The 26,454-nt window shown below is 34.4% G+C and overlaps 1 protein-coding gene across 1 annotated transcript; it reads left to right on the top strand.

Annotated features, from left to right (window-relative positions):
- Positions 1-4,554: 4,554 nt before the first annotated feature.
- On the top strand, positions 4,555-25,748 carry dnajc10 (DnaJ (Hsp40) homolog, subfamily C, member 10). Its single transcript, XM_073845835.1, has 23 exons — positions 4,555-4,650; positions 5,368-5,637; positions 5,714-5,879; positions 5,996-6,046; positions 7,316-7,398; positions 7,498-7,629; positions 7,719-7,812; positions 8,535-8,612; positions 8,733-8,776; positions 8,886-9,017; positions 11,407-11,496; positions 11,748-11,858; positions 12,340-12,454; positions 14,494-14,621; positions 14,876-14,992; positions 16,240-16,341; positions 16,432-16,587; positions 19,851-19,984; positions 20,071-20,124; positions 20,410-20,557; positions 22,979-23,101; positions 23,202-23,312; positions 24,909-25,748. The coding sequence occupies exons 2-23, from the start codon at positions 5,437-5,439 to the stop codon at positions 24,918-24,920; spliced, it is 2,382 nt and encodes a 793-aa protein (XP_073701936.1). The 5' UTR covers positions 4,555-4,650; positions 5,368-5,436; the 3' UTR covers positions 24,921-25,748.
- Positions 25,749-26,454: the final 706 nt, after the last annotated feature.

Genomic DNA, 26,454 nt, shown 5'->3' with positions numbered 1-26,454 from the left:
CCACATTCCCCCCCCCAAGCGACATCCCCGTCCTAAGGTCGCCGCCCACGCAGGAGTGCTACCTTCCTCATCCAGGCTCCAGCGGTCGGAGTGGGCGGGGATTCCTCTCCAAGGCAACGCTCCCTCTCGCCGCGTACCGGAACAGGGACAGAAAAACCGGTATTAGTCGACAGCCTCAACCAACCGCAGGATAAGTGACTAACTGAAACATCACTTACCCTTCTTGCGGCTGGGAGGCCGTCTCCGTAGTTCTCCGTCCCCGTCCGGGTCTTCACGAGCTTTGGCGAGCGAGAGGGGATGACGTCATCAGGTGTTGCCCACTGCGCTGTCTAAGCCCCGCCTTGCCCGCATTCTCCACCACTGTGGCGGGAGGGGCGCACGACAGACACAGTGGGTGTGGCGTCAGGCCTCGGAGAGGCTTTTATTAAACAGAAAGTAAGGGAAAGTGAGTCCATAAAGTAAAACAGTGTCCAAAATAAAAGGGGAATCTGGTGTCCTCGGGTGCTGGGGCAGCGTGACGGAACGGTAGTGTTCAGAGGGGAAGGGTCCAGGAGAGGGGCGGAGTCCGGCGGCCGCGGGCGCTTTCCATACTAGCGCCGGGGTGCTAGGGCGGCGGCATCTCCGGCAGGCTCATCCCTCTCGAGCTGTCCGGCGCTGGGGCGGCGGCTTCTGGCGGCCTCAACCGGACCGCGGGTCCGGCGGCTCTCCAAACTCTTGTGGCGCGGGATTCCCTCTTCACCCCCTCCTGGACCCGCGAGGACACCAGCGTGCATGCACGGGGGAAAGAGACCGGTCTCCCGAGGAGAGGCGCGCTCGGGATTTAAACAGCGGCGGTGATGAGGCTTCATTTACATCAGGTGTCCCCATCACACGCCGCCAGCCCGAGCCGATTACACGCCCCTCCTCTCCCCTACACACCCACTCCCGTCGGGAGCCTGGAGAAGGGCGGCGAATACGGGACGGGGTGGTGATGAAAATTAGGGGGGCGGGCAGACGCCTCGCCACAACAGAAACAGTTGTTTTCTTTTTTTTTTAACCTGTAATGATTTTTCAGGATTCTTTGATGAATAAAAATTTTAAAAGAACAGCATTTATTTAAAATAGAAATCTTTTCTGACAGTATACACTACCATTCAAAAGTTTGTCAGTAAATGTTTATTCTTCTAGAAATTAATACTTTTTAGGATGTGTTAAATTGATATTTTTAGAAAAGATTTATATTTTGAATAAATGCTGTTGTTTTTAACTTTTTATTGATTAAAGAATTTTGAACAACGTATCACAGGTTCCAAGAAAATATTAAGCAGTACAACTGTTTCCAACATTGATAATAATTTAGCATATTAGAATGATTTCTGAAGGATTATGTGACACTGAAGAATGGAGGAATGATGCTGAAAATTCAGCTTTCCATCACAGAAATAAATTATATTTTAAAGTACATTAAAATAGAAAACTGGTATTTTAAATTGCAAAAATAGTTCACATTATTACTGTTTTTCTGTATTTTTGATCATCTGAATGCAGCCTTGCTGAGAATAGGAGACTTTGAAAAAAGTCAAATTTTTGATAGTTTTTCAAGATCATGTTCCATGAGGATATTTTGTAAACCTCCTACCATAAATATCAAAACTTAATTTTGGATTAGTAATATGCATTGCTAAGAACTTCATTTGAACAACTTTAAAGATGATTTTCTCAGTATTTAGATTTTTTGCACCCTCAGATTCCAGAATTTCAAATAGTTGTATCTCAGCCATAAACAAACCATACATCAATGTATGGTTTCAGATGATGTATAGATTTCAGAAATGACCCTTATGACTGGTTTTGTGGTCCAGGGTCACATATTTTAAAGATAATTTACCTTTTTTAAAAGCTAATTTAATAATCAAATATCATTTTACAAACAGCCATATTTCTTTTCTTAAAGCTAACTTAACATTAAACCAACCAAATAAAGTTTAAATATCAATCTTTAATTGTTTTCATTTCTGAAACAATATTAAACTCCAAAATGGTAACCTTCCCAAAAACCAAAATTACAGGGTCACATGACATTAACCCCTTTTAACTGTCACTCCCATTTTTTTCATGTAGGCTATTTTCCATGTTAATGCAATGTCTGATTTTAAAATGGATTGGAGATTTTAAATTTTCAACTGATATATAATTTCTTATAATTTCTAAAGTGTTATAGGGAAAACAAGGATGTCTGTTTATGACTACTGTTATGAAGTAGATTTTTTAGGTGCACTCTAGTCATAAATTAATCTATTATATTTCCTACATAATTTGTAACACACAAAAAATGTACAGTATCTATTTAGGAGCCTGTGACCTTTCCAGTGATATAGTTTGCTATGATTAGATTAGGATTTATTTTTAAAATGGTGAAGTAAACTTGGACGTTCCACAGAGGGGACGGTGACAGTTAAGGGGTTAAAAGTGTACAGTTACCAAAAACAGCCACGAACAGTAAATGAGGGAGAAAAAATGAAAATCTGATGCTGCACAAAAACTAATAATGCATGAAAGCCATTGTTGTTATTAATCCTTCACATGTCCAAAACTGTGATAAAAGGTAAAAAAAACAGTCCACAATTATCTTTTATATTAAAAATAAGTCATTTTGTGTGTGTTTTTCTCCAAATCAGTGACATAATTGGCATAATTGGCAATTAAAGAGTCAAAATCCTGCATTTTTTCAAAACATTTAGTAGTTTTTATCAGAACTGAGGTTGATTAATAGATTTATGCAAAAACAATTGAAAAAATATTTATCTGATACTTTTTTACAGCAGTTTAATTTAGTGGATGTTTTCATCCCAAACATAACAACAACCCGAACAATGCACAAGGGTTAAACAAATTAAAGTTCTTTTATATATAAGCTTCTTTGTGATATTAAATGAGTTGTTAAAGGAGTAGTTCACTTTCAGAACAAAAATGTACAGATAATGTACTCACCCCTTGTCATCCAAGATGTTCATGTCTTTCTTTCTTCAGTCGTAAGGAAATTGTTTTTTGAGGAAAACATTTCAGGATTTCTCTCCATATAATGGACTTCTATGGTGCCCCTGAGTTTGAACGTCCAAAATGCAGCTTCAAAGGGCTCTAAACGATCACAGCCGAGGAAAGAAGGGTCTTATCCAGCAAAAAAAAATTGGTTATTGGTTATTTTCTAAAAAAAAAAAAAAATTATAATTTATATTCTTTTTAACCTCAAATGCTCATCTTGTCTAGCTCTGTGTGTACTCTGTGTGTTGATATTAAAAAGTATATAAATTGTAAAAAAGAAAAAAACCGCTTAAGACTCTTCTTCCTTGGCTGGAATCGTTTAGAGCCCTTCGAAGCTGCATTTAAACTGCATTTTGGAAGTTCAAACTCGGGGGCACCATAGAAGTCCACTATATGGCAGGAAATCCTGAAATATTTTCCTAAAAAAACTATTTCTTTATGACTGAAGAAAGTAAAACCAGAACATCTTGGATGACAAGAGGGTGAGCATTATTAGTCACAAACAATTTTGACTCTTTAATTGCCAAGTTCATAAATGGTGTCACTGATTTGGAGAAAAACACACACAAAATGACTTATTTTCAATATAAAAGGTGATTGTGGACTGGATTTTTTTTTTACCTTTTATCACAGTCTTGGACATGTGAAAGATTAGTAACAACAATGGCTTTCATGCATTATTAGTTTTTGTGCAGCATCAGATTTTTTTTTTTTTTTTCTCCCTCATTTACTGTTCGTGGCTGTTTTTGATAACTGTATATCACTGGAAAGCTCTCAGGCTCCTAAATAGATATTGTAATTTTTTTGTGTGTGTTACCAATTATGTAGGGAAAATAATAGATTAATTTATGACTAGAGTGCACCTCAAAAATCTACTTCATAACGGGAGTTCTGACCAAACAAAGTGAAATCTATCAAATGCAATTAAAGGAGTAGTTCACTTTTAGAACAAAAATTTACAGATCAGATTATGTGCTCACCTCCTTGTCATCCAAGATGTTCATGTTTTTCTTTCTTCAGTCGGAAAAAAATTGCTTTTGAGGAAAACATTTCAGGATTTCTCGCCATACAATGGACTTCTATGGAGCCCCCGAGTTTGAACTTTCAAAATGCAGTTTAAATGCAGCTTCAAATGGCTCTAAACAATCCCAGCCGAGGAATAAAACATTCACAATTGGCTTGTAAAATGAGTTTGAGCCCATTTTCGTTGCATTTACACCGTTCACACCAGCAGGCGTCACCAGTGGCGTTTCAAGCGCTTCGAAACAGTGAATCGTTTTGCGAAGTTTGATTCAAATTGATTCAATTGATTCAAAGTATTTCTCCGTCATTTGCTAGACACTGTTGGCTCCTTTCTCTATTGACTCAAGATTTAGAGTTTAATTTAAGTCTTGTAAATACATGTATACATAGACACAATTTAAATTTGTCAGCAAAACCAAGTTCAAACGTTTAAACGTTAAGCTCAACAACAAGTAAAACTTTTATTTTGAAAAAAGGCTTACTTCCGGGAGTTTATTGTTTCTTTCGTCCGCTAGCTTCACACCGCTGCAGATACCGGTGATTCGGGGGAACAAGATCATGAATTAGGGGAGAGCTGAAGGAGTAATAAAGAATACTTAACACAAGGTGAGACAATATACACACAGTTTCATAATAAATCTGCTAAAGCTAACGTTACTTACATTTCTCTCCGTGAATAACTTGTGGATTTCAATCAAAAGTTTTTGACTGGAATGCAATAATTAGCCGGATGGTCGAACAGCTTGTGTCTATCTCAGATTTAACATTCACTAACAAACACAAATGGATTCAAAGTATGTAACTTTGGATCTAAATGTAAACTGAGCTGTTATACTAAACCAACGAGTCTCGTAACGTTACTAGTTTGCATTTTTAGCTTTGCACAACTAACCCGATCTGATCTTATTAATTTACACTCACTAACGTTACTAAAGCTTTTCAGATTATTTGCGAAAAAGGTATTATATTAGCAATCTGTGTTTTATATATTTGTGTTCATCAGGGCTAAACACGTTTGCTAGTGTAATTGTTATATAGTTTAAGTTGGTAAAAATCTGCATAATTGTACTGTTTGTTGAGTTTCCTTTATACTGTATATATTGTAGTATGTGCTATTAAAGTGACTAAGATAATATTGACAATTTAAATAAGTAATGAATATAAGAATAAAGATAATTCTTGAAAATACATAAATGATTAAAGTGATGTTACTTACATCAAAGATCATGGCATTAGAAATAAGCTCCGCCCTTTGTAAACACCTACGTGTTCATTTCCAACAGCCCCCGAGTTGAGATATCTTCTCTTGTTTTCACTTACAAGGTGTCTTCATTGAAGATGATCATCACACTCCAACCTTGAAAAGCTGAACATCTGCACTAACAACTTTCAATGATGGAGATGTTCCAGAATCATCAGAGATCTTCTAGGAAGTTGTTTCTGTTTGCTTTCATTGCAGTATGGCTTTTTGTTACCATTTCCTCTGATGAAGATTACTACAAGCTGCTAGGTATCTCAAGGGAGGCCAGTACTCGTGAGATTCGACAGGCTTTTAAAAAGCTTGCTCTCACAATGCATCCAGATAAAAACCCAGTGAGTAACTTTTATGATGGCATGTATGTCTTCCTTCATTTGTGACGGTCTGATAATGCTGCGATTGTCTTCTTAGAACGATGCGACGGCCCACGAGAAGTTCTTGACGATCAATCGGGCCTACGAGGTGTTGAAGGATGAGGACTTGAGGAAGAAATATGACAAGTATGGAGAGAAGGGCCTGCAGGATGAACAGCAAGGAGGAAGATATGAAAGCTGGAACTATTACAGATATGATTTTGGTAATTCATTTCTCTGTTATGTGGATATTATACAATACAACACAAAATAAGTAGGAAGACAAGTTGTACTTGTCTTTATACTGGAGAAAAACCTTGCAACTGTGTTTTTGTAACAGGGATTTATGATGATGATCCAGAAATTACTACACTAGACAGAGGGGACTTTGGTAAGTTATGATTTTATATCACTCAGATTATGCATTATTTCTAGACAAACTGAAGCATTTTGTATGCTGGATTGAATCTCACTAATATGTGTAGGTTATATTTCACCCTGAAATCAAAAGACATGCATTATATTTAGCATGAATTAAATTATTATTATTATTACTATTTTTGCATTGTAATGTTTTCATGAAAACATATGCATTTTCCAAGTTATGTTTAAGTCAAGACTTTTTCGAATTATGCATAGAGACATTAGCTATATTTTATGTTTTTTGGGTTGCTATTAGATTATGATTATTAAAATAGAAAAACATTTTACTTTATTACAGAGACAGTTAATTTAGCAAAAGAAAAGTACACTAATAGTTCAAATAATTTAAATAATAATTCTAATATATATGCACCTATTTGATCCAAAATACAGTAAAAGCAGTAATATTGTGAAATATTTGTAATATTTAAAATAACTGGTTTCTATTTGAATATATTTTCAGTGTTTCGGTTGAGTGCATTTCCGGATTCTTTGATAAATAAAAAAGGACCCAAAGATCAACATGTATATGAAATAAAAAGCTTTGTAACATTATACACTATACTATTCAAAAGCTTGGAGACAGTATAATTTTTTTTTTTTGGAAAAGAAATTATAGAAATTAATACTTTTATTTAGCAAGGGTGCTTTAAATTGTTCAAAAGTGTTGATAAAGACATTTATAATGTTACAAAAGATTTCTATTTCAGATAAAAACTGTTCTTCTGAACTTTCTATATTTATCAAAGAAACCTGAAAAATTCTACTCAGCTTTTTTTCATAATAATAAATGTTTTTTGAGCCGCGAATCAAAATATTAGAATGATTCATAAAGGATGGTGTGAGTGGAGTAATGATGCTAAAAATTCTGCTTTGAAATCACAGGAATAAATTAGATTTTAAAATATATTCAAATAGAAAATAGTTATTTTAATAGTAAAAAATATTTTAGATTTTTTTTTTTTTGTTGGATGGGGAAACAAGCTCAATGCTTCTAAAAATAATGCAGAAAAATACAGGCTCTGTTTTCCTAAAACAAAAATATTTTATTTATTTATTTAGTTGTTTTACATTTGGGGTGAAACAAGAAATGAACATTTCTAGTCAGGTTTCATTAAATCTACCAATTGCCTGTTTTTAGCTGATCTTGTAGTATTCACATGAGGTCTAACTTGTTTTTTTGTTTTTTTTCCTCAATGGTTAAGTGTTGTGACACTCATTTTGTCTTTATCCACAGATGCAGCTGTAAATTCTGGAGAGGTCTGGTTTGTGAATTTCTATTTTCCGCGCTGCTCGCACTGCCACGATCTTGCCCCCACGGTACGTAACACTCTATTCTCCTGTCATTTACTCTTCACACATGGTAGGATTGTTAAAGTTACCATAGGCTATTTGACTGACGTGTGATGCACCCCACAGTGGCGGGAGTTTGCTAAGGAAATGGACGGTGTGATTCGAATCGGTGCTGTGAACTGCGGTGATAATGGCATGTTGTGCCGTAGTAAAGGCATCAACAGCTACCCCAGCCTCTATGTGTTCAGAGCGGGAATGGTGAGAACTTTCTGCCTTTATCAGCATAATGAATGCAAATGTTTATCATCTGTAGTCAACCTAAAATACAAATGTAATCACGCCAACAGAAGCCAGAGAAATTCTATGGTGACAGAACAAAATCGAGCCTTACTACATTTGCAATGCAGTTTGTGGAGAGCAAAGTGACAGAACTATGGCAAGGTATTGCATTTTTTGAGTTTATACAACTTAAATGCTGCTGTCAATAAAGCAAAAGGTGGATGTACTAACTTAATAAGAATTAATTCTAATATTTCAGTCCAACTCTTTACTCAAATTATGAAAATATAATTTGGTTGCTTTTGACAATATGGTTCATTAGCTAACACAAATTAAGAATTAATAATACTTCTACAGCATTTATTAATCTTAATGTTAATTTCAAAATATACTAATGCATTATTAAAATCACAAGTTGCGTTTGTTAACATTAGTTAATGCACTGTGAACTAACATAAACTAACAATAAACAACTGTAATTTTATTACCTAACATTAACAAAGAATAATAAATAGTGTAATAAATGTATTGTTCATTGTTTGTTTGCTACTAATGTTACCAAAAGACACCTTATTGTAAAGTGTTACCTATAATTTGAATTCTGAAAAGTGGTGTATTTATTAATTAATTACTTATTCTTTGGGCCCAGCTGTTTGGGTTATATTTGTTTTCAAATTGTTTGTTTTAATAAATGTATGTTAATTTTGTTTTGTGTAATTTGGTGTAACAATTCATTTTGACATTTTCATAAACGTTTAAGCATGTTTCCTCACAATTCTTGTTATAGTAATGCAATTTATAACATAGCAATTTTATAAAGTGTTTTACATCGTACTGCCTTTGATTTATGAAAATTGTATGTAAAATGAATTTAAATTTTTTAGGGAACATTTTCAGTGAGATTGAACGAGCGTTTGCTGACAGAATCGGTTGGTTGATAACTTTCTGTGCAGACACTGGAGGTAAGATTACTACTGAAGTTTAATGTTAGAAATGAAAACCCTAAATCACACTTGTTTTTCCCCTAAAAAGTCTTTTTATTTTATTATTATTATTATTATTATTATTTTTTTTTTTTTCAGATTGCCTGGAACCTCAGACAAGGCGGAAGCTTGCTGGAATGTTGGTAAGGAGATCATGTTTCACAAAAATAAATTCCGGAGGATTTAATAACGGATGTTATTGTGAGCATGAATGAACATTGTAACCTATCCTCTCCTTGTTTCTCCCTACAGGATGGTCTGATCAATGTAGGATGGATGGATTGCTCCAAACAGGGAGATCTGTGTGACAGCTTTGAGATCACCACTAGCACTACTGCACTCTTTCCTCCTGGCAGTTCTCTTGCTCAGAAAGGCACTGTATTGGTAGGGGCCTTAAAAAAATGCATCCTGTCCAGTTGTAATAGTTCTTAAAGGAATAGTTTACCCGAAAGTGAAAATTTGCTGAAATTGTACTCACCGTCAGGCCGTTCAAGATGTAAATGAATTTGTGTCTTCTTCGCAAATAGATTTGAAGAAATTTAGCTTTACATCACTTACCAATGAATCCTCTATAGTGAATGGGTTCTGTCAGAATGAGAGTCCAAACAGCTGATAAAAATATCACAATCCACAAGTAATCTATACCACTCCAGTCCAACAATTAACATCTTGTATAGCTAAAAGCTGCATGTTCAAATAAAGAAATCCATCAAGACGTTGAAACTAGACATTCTTCAAACTTAAATACGAGCCCTCTATCCATAATATTGCTTTCGGCAGAAGAAAAAAGTCATCTTGTCTGAATCAGGAGAGAAATATGCTTAGATTCAGCATGTTTACAAGTAAAAACCATTCTAAACAAATATGTCTGGATTTTGATGTGAGAGGACAAAAGAAAATTGATTTTTTTTTAACTGGAGGAAGTTTTGTTATGGATTATGGACTAATGGTTAGAATGAGTGGTTTAAAGGAACACTCCACTTTTTTTGGAAATAGACTCATTCTCCAACTCCCCCCGAGTTAATAAGTTGAGTTTTACCGTTTTGAAATCCATTCAGCCGTTCTCCTGTTCTGGCGATATCACTTTTAGCATAGCTTAGCATAGATCATTGAATCCTATTAGACCAATAGCATCACGTTCAAAAATGACCAACGAGTTTCCATATTTGTTGTATTTAAAACTTGACTCTTCTGTAGTTATATTGTGTACTAAGACCGGTGGAAATGCAAAGCTGCGAGTTTCTAGGCTGATAAGATTAGGAACTACACTTCCATTCCGGCGTAATAGTCAAGGAAGTTTGCTGCCGTAATATGGCCGAAGCAGGCGGAGTATTATCAGAAATGAGTTCCCAGCTAGTTTAGCATTTGCACATGTGCTGCGTGGTATTACTGCTCCTGCTTCGGCCATATTACGGCAGCAAACTTCCTTGACTATTACGCCGGAATGGAAGTGTAGTTCCTAATCTTATCAGCCTAGAAAATTGAAGCTTTACATTTCCGCTGGTCTTAGTACACGATATAACTACAGAAGAGTCAAGTTTTAAATACAACAAATATGGAAACTCGTTGGACATTTTTGAACGCGATGCTATTGGTCTAATAGGATTCAATGATTTATGCTAAGCTATGCTAAAAGTGATATCGCCAGAACGGGAGAACGGCTGAATGGATTTCAAAACGGTAAAACTCAACTTATTAACTCGGGGGGAGTTGGAGAATGAGCCTATTTCCAAAAAAAGTGGAGTGTTCCTTTAAAGTTAAAAATCCTTTGATGGATTTGTTTCTTACAAACACAGCTTTTTCACTTCACAAGACATTAAACTGATGGACTGGAGTCATGTGGATTACTTGTGAATTATTGTGGATTACTTGTGAATTGTTTTATCAGCTGTTTGGACTTTCATTCTGATGGCACGCATTCACTGCAGAAAATTCATTGCTGAGCAAGTAATGTAATGTTAATTTTCACAAATTTACATTTTGGTTGGCCTGAGGGTTGAGTAAATCCTTAGCAAATTTTTGGGGGGATGAGCTATTCTTTTAAATAGAGCCAATCTTAAAGGTATTATTATTATTATTTTTTTTCATTCTCCAACTCCCCCGGAGTTAATAAGTTGATTTTTTTACCATTTTGAAATCCATTCAGCCGTTCTCCTGTTCTGGTGATATCACTTTTAGCATAGCTTAGCATAGATCATTGAATCCTATTAGACCAATAGCATCACGTTCAAAAATGACCAACGAGTTTCGGTATTTGTCTTATTTAAAACTTTTCTTCAGTTAAACTCTTCTGCAGTTATATCGTGTGCTAAAACCGGCGGAAAATGTAAAGCTTCAATTTTCTAGGCTGATAAGATTAGGAACTACACTCCCATTCCCGCGTAATAGTAAAGGAAGTTTGCTGCCGTAATATGGACGCAGCAGGCGCAGTAATATCACGCAGCGCCTGAAATTAGTTCCCAGCTAGGTAACTTCCAATGAGGAACGCTCCCTGTGGATGCAGTTGGTCACGTTGTGCTGCGTGATATTACTGCACCTGCTTCGATGCTATTGGTCTATAAACAGCTATTGGTCTAATAGGATTCAATGATCTATGCTAAGCTATGCTAAAAGTGATATTGCCAGAACAGGAGAACTGCTGAATGGATTTCAAAACGGTAAAACTCAACTTATTAACTCGGGGGGAGTTGGAGAATGAGCCTATTTCCAAAAAAAGTGGAGTGTTCCTTTAATGGGCTGGTTTTAATTTAGATTTTTTATTTTTTTTTTGCAGTTTATCCAGAGTTTGGATACTAAGGAAATATATGCACAAGTGTTGCAGCATCTGCCTGACCTGGAGATTCTTACAAAGAGCAGCTTCGAGGTAAGAGTCCAAGTGACCTTACCATGAACTTAAGAACAAGGAAACGCTGCACAAAAATAATTTGTTAGCACTGAACCGACCGCAGTCCTGTACCGCACCCAGCACTACCTGCAATACCACTGTTTACACAGTAACTGACATGCTGGCTGAAATATGATTGCATCATGTTTGAAAATGTCATGAAAGATACCCTACTTATTTTTAATGATGTATGTTTTTTTTTTTTTTTTTTTTTGACTTTGTCATTTCAGCATAAATTGGCTCATCACAGATGGCTCATCAGTTTCTCCTTTGGACACAATGATTTGGCATCACATGAGTATAAAAAACTCAAAGCTCTTCTGAAGGACTCTGACATACAGGTTCTTGATTTTTACTTTTTTATGTCCCTGATTTTTAGTTCACTCAAAATATAAAAAAGGATTTAATTTACTCACCCTCATGTTGTTCCAAACCCTTAAGCCTGACTTTCCAATAAAACACTAAAGGAGGCATTTTGAGTAGTCATGCTGCTAGTTACCATTTCAAGCTGAAAAAGCACCATAAAAGTAGTTTATATGATTTGTGTGCAATATTCCAGATATTTTGAAGCTGTAAGATATAAGATTTACTTTGTTTCTGACACAAAGTTTTCTTATGGCTTCAGACAACTTTTGTAAAGTTGTATGGACTGCTTTATTGTAATTTCATAGTGCTTTTGCCTGTTTTTTGAGGCCAACATGACAAGTGTGTAAAACGACAACTTTTGCATTTATAATCTTGTTTTACCAAGCACATAGGCCATATGACTTCTGGTGTATTGTGCTGTTGTGTTGGCTTAATTGCGTTTATCTGTTTGCACAGGTGGGAAAGGTGGACTGCGTGTCAGATTCAGAGCTGTGTGCTTCTCTATATATACAGAAGCCCTGCGTGGCTGTTTTTAAAGGAGTTGGAACTCATGATTTTGAGATTCACCATGGTGAGTTTGGAAGAGCTTTAGTAAGACTTAGGGGTGGGCAATATACCTGTGGACATGATTTCTAACCTGTAGAAAATTGTCAACCAGTAGAGATTTTGCCTTTGAAAAGCCATTGAAATGCAAATAATTTCTCATAGAGTGCAGGAGTACTGAACTGCGTTGTTTTTGACGCTTTATAGGCCATTAACAGTTAAATACACACTTATGTGTCAAAATGCCCATCTTTGCAAGTATCCGCATAAACACTTAGATTTTAAGTGAAAGCAAACAGCTGAGAAGGAAAACGTGTAACAGTATATTGGATCCGGGCAGCTCTTAAAGTGACAGCAGTCTAATATGCCTGCTGTCTTTCATTCATGTTAATCAGACAACAAAATAGCAAAATAGAGAAAATCTCTCACTGCTCTTGACTAAATCACTTTTGTAACTTTAATAAGAAATCTACATTTAATTTAGTTTTCTTTTAGTTTTTATAAATTTGATTACTTTATCCAATGTGTGTAGCATTTCTTTTTGTTCTACTGTAGTTTTTTGGCCTATTGCTTGTAATAAGTTTCCTATTCTGCTTTAAATAATTGACTTTACTTGTCAGTGAGCTTGAGGTTTTTCTTTTTCCTTTTTTTTTAAATTTAGGTTAGTAGAAAGAGAAAACTTTTGAATAGTGTTGTACTTTTTTTTTGTAATATTGACACTGGTGACAAGAATTACAAAATTTCGGTAACACTTTACAATAAGGTTCATTAGTTACACAATAATTAATGTACTAACTAACATGAACTAACCATGAGCAATAGATTTGTTATTGTATTTACTAATCTTCATTAACGTTAGTTAACGAAAATACTTTTGTTCATTGTTTGTTCATGTTAGTTCACACTGCATTAAATAATGTTAACAAGATTTTAATAACGTATTAGTAAATGTTGAAATTAACATTAACAAAGATTAATAAATGCTGTATAATTGCAGTTCATTATGAAGTGTAACGTCTTGTAACATTATAAATGTTTTTACTGTCACTTTTGATAAATTTATTGCATAATTTCTCAATGAGTATTTCTGAACCCAAACTACAGTAGTATTTTCACCAGCTAAAACAATGATTTTTAGTTATTTCTATCTTTTGTTGTAGTGTGTTAGTAGGAAATATCAGTTTACATTCCCAAACATTCATTTTCCCATTTATTTAAATAATCAAGTGAGATTTTTGTTTGTACAAGGGGTATGACAACAGCCAGTGCTTCACAAAATGATCGTATTTCATTATCATCCATTCTGTTTGGAATTACATGAAGAAACAACAAACTGAGACAGACTAAATCCAGACGAACTGTGGCAATGTCTCTAAGATGCTTCCAGAAACCTACCTGCAAAGCTACAGTACTGTTAAAAGTTTTAGGCACTTGTGTTAAAATGCTGTAAAATGAGAATACTGTCAAAAATAGATTTTCTTTCAATTAACTTCTATTAACTAAATTTAATCAACATTTGGTGTGAGCAACCTTGGCATTTAAAGCAGCTTTTGCTGCTTTAGTTTTTCAGGTAGCTTTGCAGGTAGGTCTCTTGAAGCATCTTGGAGACGTTGCCACAGTTCTTCTGGATTTAGTCTGTGTTAGTTCTGTTTCTGTGATCAGATCTCTGTGTGGAGCACTGGCTGTTGTCAGACTCCTTGTGCAAACAAAAATCAAACTCCATTATTAAAATTAATGGGAAAATTAATGTTTGGAAATGTAAACTGATATTTCATACTAACACACTACAACAAAAGATAGAAATAACTGACTTAAAACCATGTTTTAGCTGGTGAAAATAGTAGTGTTCTAATAATTTTGGCCACCACTGTAAGTAAAGGTCAAATGTAGTCCTTCACACCTTGAATGGTCAAAAATGGCTTTTCAAGTTTCTCTGTATGAAACCTGCATCAGGGTTAAAGAAATTTTTGGGTTGGCCAGTAACACTACAAAATCTAAAATGGTGAAATTGTTTGGTATTGGTCTAAAATGCATTCTGATGCCGGTTATTTTGTGTTCAATCTCCAGGTAAGGATGCCCTGTACAATGTTGTGGCTTTTGCAAAAGAGAGTGTCAATGCCCATGTCACCACACTGAGGCCTGAGAACTTCCCCAGCCATGAGAAAGAGGCCTGGCTGGTTGATTTCTTTGCTCCAGTGAGTCATTTCATCTAAATCTTTCTCTTAAACCTCTGCTGAAGCCTCTATTTGAACCCTAATGATTATCTGCTGAGCACGTACTTACATTGCCATGGTAACTTCCTGCCAATGGTTGATTCATCAAGCTCATTTGGGTGAGAAATGATCTGCGGAGGCAAGCACAGTGAACATTACTGCCACAGTAATTAAAATGACAATTTGCATCTGTGGTTTCTTTAAAAATCACTATGGGTAATTATTTTGTTCTGCAGTGGTGTCCGCCATGTCGAGCTCTTCTCCCTGAGCTGAGAAAAGCTTCCATCCAGCTCTTTGGACAGCTGAAATTTGGGACTCTGGATTGTACCGTGCATGAGAGGCTCTGCAATATGGTACTGAGATATTCACTCTAGCTCAAATGTGGCTGAATTGACAGTTGATTGGGCATGATGACTAAGATTTGAAGCTGATGGTATTATATGCTTTAATATTTAGCATTTGAATGTGGTTTCCTGTAGAGTGTGTTCTTAATAGGATTCAGATCCTCATTAGCTTCCTGTCTTAGTTACCAGAGCTGTTTATAGAATCATCGTAACACCTTCTGAATCTTTGCCACAGGAAACCACAGCATCTGACTTACACTACCAGTCAAAAGTTTTTTTTTTGTTTTTTTTTTTAAAGAAGCATTTATTTGATCCAAAGTACAGCAAAAACAGAAATTTTAAGCATCATTACTCCCGTCACATGATCGTTCAGAAATCATTCTAATATTCTCTAATATCTAATACCCCCAAGCTTTTGGATAGTATAATGTATATAGCTTTTTATTTCAGATAAATGCTGATCTTTGGATCTTTCTATTCATCAACTGTTTTAAATATTGATAATAATAATAATAATAATAAATGTTTCTTGAACAGCAAATCAGCATATTAGAATTATTCCTGAAATAACGTGTGATGCTGAAGACTGGAGTAATGATGCTAAAAATGTAGCTTTGATCACATGAATAAATTACATTTTAAATATTATTCAAATAGAAAACAGTTATTATAAATGGTAAAAATATTTCAAAATTTTACTGGTTTTGCTGTACTTTGGATCAAACAAATGCAGGTTTGGTGAGCAAAAGAGACTTCTTTTTAAAAAAAAAAACATGAAAAATCTTTGTTCAAAAACTTCTCATTCTCATTACATGGCTTAAAAGTGGTGTCATTTCTGACAGCAAAATTAACAAAATAATGATAATTGATTTTTATAATAATATAATCATATTGTAATAATAATGATTATATTTTATAATTATCGTGTAGTATTAAAATTGTTAAAATAATTGACTGATAATAAATAATAATGTATTATTTTTACTCTTACAGTAATTACTTGTAACTGTGTACGGATCTTTGTACAGAAGTATCATAACCTTATGCCACAGGAAACCCCACAGCATTTGTAATCTTTCTTTCTCTTCATATTGCTTAGGCGAAATGTGTCATTTCTGCAGCAAAAATTATAAAAAATGTTTATGATATTATGATAATAATAATTGATAAACTAATTATAATTCTTATTTGATTATATTAAAATTGTTATATATTAACATCACTATTAATATTATAAAATACTTTCCCTTTTTCAGTACAACATCCATGCATATCCAACAACAGTAATCTTCAACAAGTCCAGCATCCATGAGTATGAAGGCCATCACTCCGCAGATGGCATTCTGGAGTTTATAGAGGTGAGGCACAAATTAGTTACACATATTCATAATCTATACAGTATCAATTATGTACCTGTTTAGATGTAATGGATTATATGTCTTCGGTAGGACCTGGTGAACCCTGTGGTGGTGACTATGACCCCAGAGTCATTTCAGGAGCTGGTAAAGAGACGCAAGTCCTCAGACACGTGGATGGTGGATTTCTACGCTCCGTGGTGTGGCCCCTGCCAAGCCCTGCTGCCAGAGTGGAGGAGAATGGCACGGGTATCTGCTCTTATATATTACACTGACACTCCATCTCAATGCTAAAGAAGCACCTTTTTTCCTTGTTATTACCTACTAAAATATGTAGTAGAAAACCCATGAAAGATTTGTGTTTTTGAAAAAATCAACATTGTTTTATATTTTGGACTATGGGGGTGCCATTATTTGGATAAAGTCAAATAGTTGCACTCAGTGGGCTACTTGCGCTACCTGTTGCTATTTCTACCCCAACACAACTTGTTAAATAAAATACAGATATGATGGATATGAGCGTAGGCTTAAGCCAAATATCGTACCATTGATTTTTTTTCACAAGGAGTCTAAATGCCACCAGATATATCGAGTGAAATCTCAGGGTTTCCGCGGGGTCTTAAAAAGTCTTAAAAAGTCTAAAATTCAAAAATCTAAATTTTAGGCCTTAAAAAGTCTTAAATTCGCTGTTCTAGGTCTTAAATAATTTTACACAGGTCTTATTTTTCAGATGTCCATGTAACGCTACCTCTAATGCTCATTTAAATTCTCTTTTTGTTGTTTTCGTGGTGTTGTAGTTCTTTATTTCACAATTCCAAATATAATTTGCTGTATTTAAACTACAAATGAGACCAGCATGCAATAGCCAATCAGCTTTCTGTTATTGCCGCGAGTCTCTCTCGGATTGTACCGCAGAAGTAAAATGGATTTAACTTTTTAGCTATGGGGAACTGCAAGTTTAGCGACACTTAGCTTGAAAAAGCTGAATATAGGGCTTGGCTAAGGCCAGTTGCTAACAACTAGATTTTTTTCTCCCTCTGTGGAAGTTACTGCGTCTTCAGAATCGCAGTAGCAGAATACAGGTCAAACGACCTTTTTCTGTATATAATGTTATCAATAATAATAATAAATATAGGTCGAGCTAGCTGACCGCCAGCCTTCGAAATACTTTTAAAATGTTTTTTTTTTTTTACTTGCCCGACCGAACAAACCGCCTGATTAAAACTTAAGTGACAAAAACCACTAGCGAAGCATCGAAAGGCAAGAAAGATTCATATTTTAATACATTCAACGTAAACAGAAATTGATAATGGATAGTGTATTCCTGGTCTATTTGTGACATACTTTAAAACAAATGAATGTAACAGCACTCTAAAGAAACACCCTGAGGTAAAAATTTCAAATGTATAGTAACATGAAATAGTTCAGTAATATACCAAGTGAGCTTTTTTGCTGAAAATTCTCACAATTACAAATGTTGCATTAATTTTAGCTCAATAAAAAAGTAGTTAGTCAATTAGACAATATGCAACATTAGCAGAAGCATTCTCCTAGCAACGTTTTGCTATAATTCAGCGTTTTGCTCGAATCAGTTGAAATAACTCGCTCATGAAGTGACTTACCGCCACCTGCTGGTAGTTTAGGGTGTTTAAAAGTATGCCTCCACACCCAACATTTCTAATGTATATATTTATAAATCAATAAATGTATTTAAAACATTAATCTCACTTTTAATTTTGCAGTGTAAATTATGTAATCTCACTGCTAACAGCCATTTAGAATTTATTGATAAATTCATAAAATAAATTTCAAAGGTAATGCATACATTTCAAAAGTAAAAAAAAAAAAGGCCTTTATAAAGGTAAATCAAATATGCAGATTTAAGATGTAAAAGCTAATAGAGCACTGATGAAAATATATTTTTTTTTTTACATCAGATATTTCTAGTGGTACTTTTATGGGGATATTTTGTGTGGAATAGTATCTGCTGATATGAAAAGTTCACTGTATATCGTAGTAATAAATTTAATTTATGACAGCCATGAAATTGTGTTTACTTTTTACATTAAACACATTAAATATTACATGTATGCATGTAATATAATATCTATTTCCATTACAGGTTCGGTCTTAAATTTCATATAAGGTGGTATTAAAAAGGTCTTAAAAAGTCTTAAATTTCACTTGTTCATATCTGCAGAAACCCTGAATCTGTGCTGAGAAACTTCCTTCAGGGGTTGCAGCGTCATGACAAGTGTCAAGATGTTTACATCCTGCCAGGATGGCATCTAGCATTTCTTGTCTCTGCCATTTGTAAGCTCTTTTTCAGTAGCTGTGGTCTTCTAAAAGCCTCAAAGGCATTAGGGCTAAAGTGGAGAAAACAAAGACATGGGTCTTTAGGTTTTATTCGTCCGCAGGCATCTTACCATTCATTTCTCCTCTTCTTATTGCTAGGAAAAGCAGTGAAGACTTGCATTGATTCTCTTGTTGCCCTTTGAATGAAAATTACAACCAAAAGCCACACCATCAGTGTTTTATTTTCTGAGTTGTGTTGCTGTACTAAAAATAGTAACAGGTCATGACTTGCCAAGTGCAACCATTTGACGTGATCAAAATAAAGGCACAAAAACTCCAAAAATATGTATAAAACGATGTTTTTAGATTTTTAAAATACGTAATACATGCATAAATCTTCCATGGGTTTTCTACTACATATGTCAGTAAGAGACATCATTTACATTATATTAAGTCATATAAGTCTTAAAGGTTTGCTCCACCCCAAAATTAAAATTTTGTCATCGATCACTTACCCCCATGTCGTTCCAAACCTGTGAAAGCTTTGTTCGTCTTCGGAACAATTTAAGATATTTTTGATAAACCCGTGCTGCGTCCGAAATCGCATACTGCTTCAGTAGGTACTACATTTAAATGTAAACATACTTCCTGACCGTTAAAAAGTACGTTCTATATAGTATAAATATGGGTAGTATGAATGGAATTCGGACGTACTACATCTGCCGCGTCTCCACTTGCCGCCATTTTTCGAATATGACGTCGAATTCGGACACAGTACTCGCCTCGCATACTGTTTTTCACATACTATATAGAAGGGAAGCATGCAATTTCGGACGCAGCGCAGTCCATAAATGACCCATGGACTACCAAATAAATAACACTATCAAGGCCCAGAAAGCAGCCAATGGGACAGTCACAAAGCTCCCAGTTTTCATCCAAAATATCTTAAATTGTGTTCCGATAATGAACAAAGCTTTTACAGGTTTGGAACGACATGAGGGTAAGTGATTGATGACAAAATTTTCTAAAATTTTCATTATGGGGTGGAGTAACCCCCCTTTAATACCCAGGGTTCCCTTTAAATGTTTCCAATTTCTTTGTGAATCTGTATTAAGCTTATACTTCAGGAGAAGAAAAGACAGTTAAATAATTTATCAGTAGACACTTAATTGCTTGCAGAAATGTCATGATCGTGACACTTTCTGTGACTGTTCTAGATGCTGAGTGGGATTGTAAATGTGGGGACGGTTGACTGCCAGAAACACCACTCGTTCTGCCAGGGCGAGAATGTGCGTGCTTACCCAGAGATCCGCCTGTTTCCTCAGAACAGCAACCGCAGAGACCAATACCAGTTAGTATGCCTTGCATTCTGTACCACATACAAAATGATCTACACTGGTTCAACAAGTTTTGTATTTCTCTTTGTATTGTTAACAGAAGCTACAATGGATGGCACCGAGATGCCTTTTCACTCAAGTCTTGGGCCTTGAGGTAAGCTAAAATAATTCTCACAAAGTATTATTTGAAATGTTTTAATAATAGATTAATGTATTTGCATCATGCAAATAGCTCCCTTCAGACAAAACACACAAGAGACTTGACTAAAAGATGAGACTTGTGTGGAAAGTTGTGTTGTGTTGTTAAATTGTCAAACTCTTCCCACCTGTAGTGTTACAAATCAGTCAGTTTTGGTTTCATTTCTTTAGGATGCAGTTTATGTAGGCAGAGCTGTTTTACATGTTGTACCCTGTAACCCTGGGACTCATCTGTTCATAGCTCTCTCCCTCGTGCCTCAGTGGATCTGTCGCCTGAGGACTTTAAGAGAAAGGTTTTAGGAGGGAAGGATCACTGGGTGTTGGATTTCTACGCCCCATGGTGTGGCCCATGCCAGCAGTTTGCCCCTGAGTTTGAAGTTCTTGCCAGGGTAAGAATGTTCATTAGGACAAATTTGTAAAGACATCAGCTGATGTTGGCAATGTTTCTAACTTTATTTTCTCAAAGGTTTTTGCTGCTTTGCAAGCATTGGCATTACCTTCAGGAAATGCAAATATAGCTGCAAATGCTCTTTTAACACCTGGAGCAATGAGAGGAGTGTATGCAGTGCTTCACCCAATCACATACCTTGTTTCCTTTTCAGTGCTGCCAAGCAGTTTTACTATCAGTCTGCTATAAATAATCATGTTAAATAGCAGAATATCTGGTGGAAAACTACATTACCTATGATTCTGCAAAGAAAAAACACCATTTGGAGGATTGTGGCAAACAAATCCTGACAAAACATTTATGTAACCTCCTACTCATAAAATTACATAATAGTGGCTCCTAATATCAATAAAAAAAGAGAATACACTAAAGTTTTGCACAGTAGGATTTTCTGCTTACCAAGCCTGCATTTATTTTATCCAAAGTACAGCAAAACAGTAATATTACTATTTAATATTTAAAATAAGTTTTCTATTTGATTATATTTTAATTAAAGCAAAATTTTCAGCATCATTACTCCAGTCTTTAGTGTCACATGTTCCTTCAGACATCATTCTAATATGTGACCCTGGACCACAAAACCAGTCTTAAGTCGCTGGGGTATATTTGTAGCAATAGCCAAAAATACATTGTATGGGTCAAAATTATTGGGAAATTAAGTAAAGATCATGTTCCATAAAGATTTTTTGTAAAATTCCTACTGTAAACCTATCCAAATGTAATTTTTGATTAGTAATATGCATTGTTATGAACTTAATTTGGACAACTTTAAAGGTGTTTTTCTCAGTATTTTGATTTTTTGCACCCTTAGATTTCAGATTTTCAAATAGATGTATCTCAGCCAAATATTGTCCTATCCTAACAAACCATACATCAATAGAAAGCTTATTTATTGAGCTTTCATATGATGTATATATCTCAGTTTTGTAAACTGTACCTTATGACTGGTTTTGTGGTCCAGGGTCACATATGCTGATTTGCTGTTCAAGAAACTTTTTTTATATACTACACTATACTATTATACACTATACCAGGGCTCCTCAAATCTTACCCTGGAGGTCCAATGCGCTGCAGAGTTTAGCTCCAACCCTGATGAAACTCACCTACCTGTGATTCTCTAATGATCCTGAAGACCTTGATTAGCATTCTCAGGTGTGTTTGCTTAGGGTTAGAGCTAAACTCTGCAGTGCATTGGACCTCCAGGGTAAGATTTGAGGATCCCTGCACTATACTATTCAAAAGCTTGGAGTCAGTATTTATTTTTATTTTTTGGAAAGAAATGATATAAATGTATATTTTTATGTAGCAAGGATGATTTAAATTGATCAAAACAAAAGTGATGATAATGACAATTATGATGTTACAAAAGATTTATATTTCAGATAAATGCAGTTCTTCTAACTTTCTATTCATCAAAGAAACTTAAATATTTTACTCAGCTGTTTTCAACATAATAATAATAATAATAATAATGATTTTTTAACAGCAAATCAGAATATTACAATGATTTCTGAGGGAGCATGTGACTTGAGTAACGATAGTAAAAATTCAGCTTTGAAATCATAGGAATGAATTCCATTTTAAAATATATTCAAAGAAAACAGTTATTTTAAATAGTAAAAATATTTCAAACTTTTGTTTTTGCTTTGCTTTGGATCAAATAAACGCAAACTTGGTGAGCGGAAGAAACTTAAAAACAAAAATCTTACTGTTCAAAAACTTTTGACAAGTAGTGTATATCAATCGCAGTGCTTCATGTTCTTGAAGTACACAGTTGTTTTTTTTGTCCAATTTTCAAACACGTTTTGCTTCTTGTGAAAGTTTGTAATGTGTTTCACCTCACAGTTGATGATTTTGGTTTATGGTTCCCCAATCCCTATGGACAAAATAATTGGCAAAATACTTGGAAAATAGTCTGTACTTGTTTGCACATACGCATTTTTGTAGTCCTGTGTATCTGTGTAATCTTATCTGTTCTTATCTTAGTTATTTAATTTATACTTCTAGTTTTTATTTACATTTTAGTAATCTGTTTCGTCTCATTTTTAATCTGTGTTATGTCCGGTCTTGTAGTCTGATGTTGTTTTTATGTATAACCATGATCCTGAAGGAGCGTTGTTTTGTTTTATGCCGTCTAGGATTGAAAATAAAAAAAAAACTTATTCTGACTCGTGATCATCTTCTCCAGCATGATTTGAGAATGATCCAATGTTCATCAGGTTAAACATGCAATTTGTAATGCAGTTGTAATAAAAAAGCAGCACATGAATATTTGCACTGGTTCCCGACTGGTTTTAGTCAGTGCAAGTGCTGTGATCATGAATAATTCAGCAGCATCAGTCATCTGTTCCTTTTCCTGCAGATGATGAAGGGAACAGTGCGAGCTGGCAAAGTAGACTGTCAAGAACACTACCAGACCTGCCAGAATGCCGGGATCAAAGCTTACCCCAGTGTCCGGTTTTACCCCAGCCTGGGCACCACACGGGTACGACATACGAGCTGCCAATCATATTTTTCCAGCTGCTCATATTATTGTTCCTCTGTAACGATTCTAACTGATACCTTAATGTCCCAACCTGATCTAGCGTGATCAAGGAGGAGAACATATTAACAGTAGAGACGCTACAGTCATCGCAGATATTCTCAGACAGCGACTCCAACAGCTAGCGTTACAGGGAAAGTCATCCAAATTTAAAGTAAGTTTGAAAGAGGTCTTTTTTGCTAACCAAGGCACCATTAAAATGACAGTAAAGCTGTAATATTTTAAGGTATTATTACATTTAAAATGACTGTTTTCCATTTTTTATATACACTACTACTCAAAAGTTTTTGGACCGTAAGATTTACATTTTTATTTTTTTTTAAAGATGTTTCTTTTTCTGCTCACCAAGCCTGCGTTTATTTTGATACAAAATACAGCAAAAGTAGTAATTTGTGAAGTATTTTTACTATTTAAAATAACTGTTTTCTATTTGAATATATTTTAAAAAGTAATTTATTCCTGTGTTGAAAGCTGAATTTTTAGCATCATTACTCCAGTCACATGATCCATCAGAAATCATTCTAATTATTCTGATCTGCTGCTCAAAAACATTTACTATTATTGTGTTGAAAACAGCTGAGTAGAATTTTTTCAGGCTTTTTTGATGAATACAAAGTTCAAGAGAACAGCATTTATCTGAAATAGAAATATTTTGTAACATTATAAATGTCTTTATCATCACTTTTGATCAATTTAAAGCATCCTTGCTGAATAAAGCATTAATTTCTATCATTTCTTTTTCAAATTAAATTAATAAAAATAATTATACTGACTCCAAGCTTTTGAATGGTATAGTGTATAATGTTATAAAAGCTTTTTATTTAAGATAAATGCCGATCTTTGGATCTTTCTATTTATCAAAGAATCCTGATAAAAATCTTTTCAACAGTTTTAATTATTAATAATAATAATAATAATAATAATAATAAATGTTTCTTGAACTGCAAATCAGCACATTAGAATGATTTCTGAAGGATCATGTCACACTGAAGACCGGAGTAATAATGCTGAAAATGTAGCTTTGATCTCAGCAATAAATTACATTTTTAAAATATATTCAAATAGAAAACCGTTATTTTAAATAGTAAAAATATTTTACAGTATTACTGCTTTTGCTGTATTTTGGATCAAATAAATACAGGCCTGATGAGCAGAAAAGATGTTAAAAAACATTGTAAAATCTTACTGTCCAAAAACCTTTGACAGGTAGTGTATATATTAAAATGTGATTAACATCTGGAAAGGAAATACTGAATTTTTCTGCATATTTTTTTTGTTTAGTCTTCACTGTCACATGATACTTCAGAAATCATTCTAGTGTGCTCAGTTGATGCTTAATTATCAATTATTATTGGTACTTAATTTGTAATAATGGTTCATATTATTATAATAGATGCTAAAATCAGCTTTTTTTGTGAAAATGTCTACAATAAATGCACAATATTGGAAAATATCTTAAAAAATCTTTTTTCTTGAACTTTAAATATAGTTCTACTACAAAAAAACTATTAAAATATAAATGTAAAAGATGAGATTAATTAATATATTAAGTTTGCTGCCTTTACTGTAAATCCAGCTTAGAGCAGCTTGGTTTACATTAAATGTAACAAACTTGCAAACAATTTTTTTTTTTTATATATATATATATATATTTGTTAGAAGCCAGAATCCTAATTGGACATAAAATTAATCAACAGGCCTAATTGAAAGCATTTTTGTTAATAGCATTTCTTTGTTTACATCCATACAGGATGAACTATAGGACACCTCTTGCGATACACCGAAGCTGTTGTATGTGAAGCGGTGAGAGCGATGGGAGAAAACGCACACTCAAAAACTCATTTTGATGAGCGTGAGAGATTTGTTTGAGTTTGTTTACTGCCAAATGGACTGTAGGAAGGAGCGGCCTCACCTCGACTGCTTTAGAGGAGGAAACAGGACTCAATGAACACCTCTGAATGTGTTACTGATGCAGAAGAGGTCACCACAGTGCAATTATTTATGACTTTCTGTAATCTATGAACGTACTGTCAAGTAGTGTCTTCATTTCCTCACACAGTGTATTTATGACCCTAAATAATGATGTATTTTCTCACAGCTGCTCCATTATTTCTGTGATTAAATGCTCCGGTTAAATACAAAGGAATTGTATTTTACTTGGTACATTTGCATTTCGGGAAACCATTTTTGAAGATTTTTATTTTTGTGCTTCAAAGTTGCCAAAACTATCATGTTTGTTATCAAACCAAATTATTTTAGAAGCATAAAACTACTGGCTATAGATGAAATCTGTAGTTGAACTTGTTTTTGTTACGTTTTATTTGTTCTCTTTTAACGGTTTTAGTTTCCAACAGCTATATTTGCTCACAGAGATTCGTTGTAGAATGTTTTCTTTGTTTTTTTATTTGTTTACTGATATTTCTGTTTTAAAGATGTGAATGTTCTCCAGGTGGCCACTAGGAGGCAGTGATTTAACATCAATGGCTTCAAGTCCTCATTAGCCTGTGAAATTACATGTTGGCAGTCAATGTGGTGGATTTTCATTATTGTTTTGTAGAAACAACAGCTATTAAACTTGACACAAATCCTGTTTATGCTGAAGAGTGCTTTCTGATATTTTGTTATTGACTTTCAAGTTGTCACAATATGGAATTTATTATATATTTATACAGGGTTCAATGACAAGTGCTATAAACCACACATACAATTTAAAGTAATCCTTAAAAAATTGACTATAAATAGTTTTCAAATGATTATTTTAAGTTGTATGTGAAGTGGGTCAGCTTATAAGGTTAGAACATAATTTGTAAGAACATGACCCCTTGTTTTTGCACATTTTCCTTTTTATGATTTATTTAAATAGATTATTTGTATATAAATTGTATATGAAACAGGAAGGGGTCAATGTTTGGCTTGTTAGCATAATTTAGTTTACATAAAATAAGTATAATACAGCTAAAAATTATCTTTCTCTATTGACAGCAATTCAAAAGTACCTTTGTAATTTTTATTATTATTTAAATAATTAAGATGTTTTAATGTTGTTTAAAAAGGAAACTCTTCTGCTCACCAAGGCTGCATTTATCTGATCAAAAACAATAATATTTTGAAATATTATTACAATTTAAAAGAACTATTTTCTATTTGAACATATTTTAAAATGTAATTTATTCATGTTATGGCAAATCTACATTTTCAGTAGCCCTTATTCCAGTGTCACATGATCCTTCAGAAGTCATTCTAATATGCTTATTTGGTGTTTAAGAAAAATTTCTTCTTATTATCAGGGTTGAAAA

Source organism: Garra rufa, chromosome 8, assembly GCF_049309525.1.
Source record: "Garra rufa chromosome 8, GarRuf1.0, whole genome shotgun sequence".
NCBI lineage: Eukaryota > Metazoa > Chordata > Actinopteri > Cypriniformes > Cyprinidae > Garra > Garra rufa.
This window is presented reverse-complemented; position numbering and strand designations above follow the sequence as displayed.

Coding starts and splice junctions, on each gene's coding strand:
- dnajc10 (XM_073845835.1), top strand. CDS start 5,437: ATGATGGAGATGTTCCAGAATCATCAGAGATCTTCTAGGAAGTTGTTT. Junction 7,813..8,534: donor AGTGACAGAACTATGGCAAG/GTATTGCATTTT, acceptor TAAATTTTTTAG/GGAACATTTTCAGTGAGATT. Junction 14,993..16,239: donor ATGAGAGGCTCTGCAATATG/GTACTGAGATAT, acceptor TCCCTTTTTCAG/TACAACATCCATGCATATCC.